The following is a 5,251-nucleotide window of genomic DNA, read 5'->3' as shown; positions in this document are numbered from 1 at the left end:
CAAACACACTCCCAGACCCTATATACAAAGCACCTGAAGTTCCCTTGTCTGTATTTCAGGGTAATACAATGCTTACCAAAAGCTGTTTACATGAGTCTTTGCATTAGCATGGCACGAAGGAGAAAATAGTTTGACAACAATCTTAGTAAAGAAACCAGTATTCTACTTTAGAATCAGGTTCTTGCTCTTACTTGGTCCTTTTTTTAATAAGCAGCAAGAAGAAAGCTGAAATACTTGAAATCAAAATCACACAGTCTAACACTGAAAACATACAGACTTTTTCTGAGGGTCTGTCACTTGGGGGAAAAAAAAAATAAAGGCTCCCGAAACTGGAAACTGGAATCAGTTTATGTCCCAGTTATGTTTAGGCTTTTTTTTTTGCTGTTGTTGGGAGTTTGTTTTTTTGGTTTAGTTTTGGTTTTGTTTTTTTTTTTTTTTTACAGCTCTGCCCTATGACGCTCAGACTGCCACTGGGGTCCAGGTAAGTGCGTGTGAAAGCTGCTCAGGAACGTTCATTTCATATTGCAATGGGGGCATATCCACACATAGCAGTACTAGAATACATAAAGGGGTTCACAAATACATGCCTTCTTTAAACACCACATTTTAAGTCTTCAAATTATGCATGGTCAGATTTTTTCAATAGGTCAGATGTAACATCTTCTGCTAACAAAAAGATAGATCTGATTTCAGAAGAAGCTCCCATTTTGGTACAAGTGCAGCCTCAGCTATGACTGTACATCCAGAGCTGTTTCAAGTTTTATTGACAAATATATTCACTCTCAAGCTAGTCAATGGATTAACAAATTACGATTTCAGCTAGCTAGAAGCATGATTAAGTTTAGTTGAAAAAGAGTTAGGAGCCGTTAGCACTGCCATCAGGAACAAACATGTTTCAGAACAGAAAACCACTTCTTTTAAAGTGTCAGAGCTTTAAAATAAAAATGTAGTAGTCAAAATTATTTCCGCTATGTGTCTTACATTACTAAGCTACCTGCATCAGTTAAATCCCTGGCACTTGGAACTCCAGTTGATTGATACATAGTTTATCAAATGTCCAATGCTCTTTTTTATAGTTACAGGCATATTACGGTTTTATTCTCTGATCAGATGCTGCTGTTTTCCTATTCTGAGGAACAAAACAGACTACAGAGAAAATGCTAATGACACTTGCAGGATCAGACAGTAGTTTAAACCCTGCCCTAAAGTATCTCTGGGTTTTATAATCAGCTTTGTTACTGATTCAATACAAGCAATTTCATATTTAATAGGGAAACAAGTGTCTCAACAATTAGAAACACAAAAGTTGAAATCAAATACGGAGCCCGAATATGTTCACAGTCTGCATGTATGAATTCATCTACCTACTGTTTTTTTTTTCCCTGTTTGTTATTGATACACGCATCAGCAGCGTACCAGGCTATATATTAACAGAATGTATGCATTTCCTATTGAATATTTTCATAATTGACAACGGCTTACGTCTCACACCTGAGAAGACGTGACCACTGACACAGCAGAACGACAGACTCCCATGGTTTAGGAAATGCCTCAGACATCCTCCAATGGAAAGGTTAGGATCATTAATAAATACTCACCAGAGACTCACTTGCACACTGGAACACATAGCAAACATACTGGTTTAACCCAGGTTCAACAGATTCCCGGCAAATGAAACCAAAGTGATCAACGTGTTTTATACCCTAAGAGAGTTTAAAAACAGCATTAATGGTCTGCTTTATAAACAGGTTTAGTTTCCAAAGTGGTCCTCAAAATAGTTACTGCACTCCAACACTTGTCAGTACAAAAATTTGAGAATCTATAAATGCATATCCTAATGATCTATTATTTTACAACGACAATAGTTATCTTCTAAATTGTTTTTTGCATTTAAAAGTTACGTAAAGCTATTCACACATTCAAAATGGAAGTTATACAGCAATAGTTCTGGACGTGAATTTCTTCCATTACGAAAACTGGATTTTCAGGGAAGCAAACTAAAGAGTTCTAGGACGTATTTGCAATTGCTTCTGCAGTGAAAACTTGATGTAATGAGCCCACGCTAAAACATGGCACTGCAGTAGTATCAAAGTAGCAACAGATCTTCATTTTCCTGTACTACAAGTTAAGACTACACCAAAAAGAGCAGAAAATGAGTGATGACATGCAGAATTCCAACCAAATTCTTAATTATCTGAGACTGAGTTATGTACCACAATTTTCAAGACTTACTACACATTACTACTGATGGTTCTTTCAAGATTCTAGTCTAACTGCTTGACAAGGAATGCTGCCTTGCTAAAAACAGCACTGAGAAGATCAAAGAGAGTTGCTTCCTAAGAAGCACTGTATTCCCAGTCTCAATTTATGGAACATGACTCACTATTGTTAAAGCTTTTGCCAATGTTTTTATCATCTGAGCATGGTAATAGTAGATTTTCTCCAAAAGAAAGCCTAATCCCTCAAGTTAAATACAACAGAAAGCAGAACTCCGTTGCTTGGATCCATCTCCAAAGAAAACACCTAATATTGTAAAAGAGAGGAGGAGGCAAAACAACTTGTTTGTCACTACAGAAAACACTGTAGACAAAATTGGTAATGCAGTACGTGACAGACTGAACATATTGTCACTACATGCTGTACTTTTTAAAAACAAGACTCCCAAAGTTACACTTGTGCTACTTAAACCAAACTGAACAAACGTGCAGAGGATGTCTAAGATAGCACAAATGGCATTAGTTTTCCATAGTCCACACCAATCCTGACTTAACTGAATGTTTTTTGGTGACACGTGAAGCCTTCAATAATAGAAAAAGAACAGATGTATACACACATGTTTATCCATATAATAGTGAAACATGGCCCTCTGCTTTGCAAGGAAACCATATTTACTTAAGATGGTTTGATGAGATGCCAGTTCCTTCACTGCAGACACTGCCTCAACAAGTCTACTGCTGTCTGATTTTTCAGTCTCTACATAAGAACGTTTGCGGAGGAGACGGACGTGACGCTTGCAGCACTGAAGCGTAAATAGCACAGTACGTTCCTCAATTAACAGTACTTCCATCACATTTCTTTAAGAGCGTGGCCAGACTTGTCATGCCAAAAGTGCAATGTTGTTTGTTGTTCTGGGTTCCTTCAAGGTCAGCAAGGCTGCAACAAGAAAATTCTACAGCTGTGTGACACCTGAGCTCACACAGCACACGCAGAGGTTTATCACTGAGTATATTTGCTGCTTTGAACAATCATATGGAGTCTGGATAACAAATTGAATACAGCAGATCAACCATACGTAAACTATAGAATAAAAATACCTTTATTAGACCTGACTAAAAGAATCCAGAATGCAAGCTGAAGAGAACGTCTCCTTTTCATTGTTTGTAAAGCTTGTAGGAACTACCATCCCTAATCTGCAGTCCCACAATGTGTAGTAAATCACTGCCCTATAAATCCGTAACAGAGAAGCCCTGTGGCTAGCACCGAGTTCTTAAAAGAAGTACTGATGATGTTTATGCAACCAAATCCTTAGTCTTGAACAAATTAATGTTTCATTTCCATTGTACATAGAAAAAACCCCCAACCTCTCTAAAATAGCCATTTTGCATTAAAAAAAACCCCAAAGCAAGCCCCAAACCCCACAGTATTGTTAGTGTCTGATTCTTCAAGCATGCAAAATAACAAAAGCTTTGCTCCAAAGGACAGTGAAGCTGTGGAGTGAAAAACTCCGCCTCCAAAGCCCTACACACACACAGCATTACCTAACACTATTTACAGTGCACAGTTACTTTACTGAAGGAAAGCCAGGCCTTGAAGGCCTGCCATGGTCTTGCTGGCCTTTACCATGCTTTAAAGTCAGCAGAACAAAGGTTGTTTCTGCTTAGGACTTGTTTTTTTTTTTTTTTCCACTATTATCAATATGTATACGCAACCCAGAAGCCCAATATGTAAAGTTGAAGTGTCACTTTTATTCAGCTCTGTACACCCACAAAGTGGAAGAAGATTCAAACTGCCTGCAAATTGTTTTCCATACCACTGTTCTAATCTTTGGTCTTTATTAGAAAGCTATTAATACACCATTGTTTGATTATACTGTCCCATTCTATATTTGCATTTGCCTTTATTCTCTACCAAGAGCAATACATATTGTACTTAAACAGCAGAATCATCTTAAGAGCCTGAACCTTTAGTTGGTAGCTCAAGACTCTAGTTGACTTACAAGTACTGTCCAGTTCTTAATTTGTACTAGCATTGGTAGCACAGTCGTGCAAGAGCAGATTTCTTATTAGCATTAAAACGAAAGCACTAGGGGGTGAAATACAGGTTTACAGCATGCCAGGAATTGCACCTTAAACTAGAACAATAGATAGGTTCACCTATTGCCACATTCTCCAGAAGAAATGATGCAGGTGAACTGCTGTTTTCTGAAGGGCTGATCTGATGCTCTTTTCCTTTCATTTCAGAGGCTTTCAAGAGCTTAGCTGCTCAGAAACAGCACACTCAGAGCATCCTAGATGAAGATTATGCTAATTCCAAAATCATATCCAATGCTCTCCAAAGCAGAGCAGCTTATTCTTTGTTTTCTGACTAATGATCAAAGTTGCCACTACTACAACTCCGACTGGTTACTTCGTGCTCATCTTTTCTGTACCTAAACTCTTTGGGAATGACATTGCATTATTTTTGTGCGGTGTATCTACTTGAAACTGCTACCAGATGATAGAAAGCCCCAATTTGAGTAACAGCTCTCACTCTTGTAAAGGCAAATCAGTACTTCAAGTCTGCTGCAAGCGGCCACGAAGCAATCACAGTTTAATACCCAATGTCTTCAACTTTAAATTAGTAAACTTTAAATTAGTAAAATGTACTCCCCAAAGTTGCATCAAACTTCATGCAGGAATACACTGTATACACTTCAGTCACAATCACACAAAATCCCTGCCCCATCATCTTTTTTCTATAAAGCAGGAAGACAACCTAGCTGAAGAATAAATAAATTCCTTTTCTCTTGATGATCTACATGTTGCTTCTTCTTAATGCTTACCTGAGAACATGAGGAGATATCTTTAAAATTCTTTTCAAACACAACAGATTTGGTATCTGGGCTGATAAGGTTAACTTCAAACCTTCCAACCTGGACAGAGTGGGGAGAAAAATGATAGCTTAAGACTGTTTTGGAGGCACAACATTAACAGCAAGAAAAATGTCGCAATCCAGTCCTTTCTTGTTCACATGGAGTACCTTCAGCACAACA

The 5,251-nt window shown here is 37.9% G+C and overlaps 1 protein-coding gene across 2 annotated transcripts in view; it reads right to left on the bottom strand.

The window, feature by feature from the left end:
- Nucleotides 1-5,251, bottom strand: part of TBC1D4 (TBC1 domain family, member 4) — a 48,693-nt gene that overhangs the window by 34,889 nt on the left and 8,553 nt on the right. For both annotated transcript variants that reach the window (XM_010142217.1, XM_010142218.1), the window contains 2 exons: nucleotides 5,042-5,131; nucleotides 1,599-1,703 (listed from right to left, as the gene is read on the bottom strand). In XM_010142217.1, the coding sequence (XP_010140519.1) occupies nucleotides 1,599-1,703; nucleotides 5,042-5,131 (195 nt within the window). The remainder of the gene's footprint in view (nucleotides 1-1,598; nucleotides 1,704-5,041; nucleotides 5,132-5,251) is intronic.

This window comes from Buceros rhinoceros, unplaced genomic scaffold, assembly GCF_000710305.1.
Source record: "Buceros rhinoceros silvestris isolate BGI_N320 unplaced genomic scaffold, ASM71030v1 scaffold98, whole genome shotgun sequence".
Classification (NCBI taxonomy): domain Eukaryota; kingdom Metazoa; phylum Chordata; class Aves; order Bucerotiformes; family Bucerotidae; genus Buceros; species Buceros rhinoceros.
Note: the sequence above shows the minus strand (reverse complement) of the source record. Positions and strands in the feature narration are given on the sequence as shown.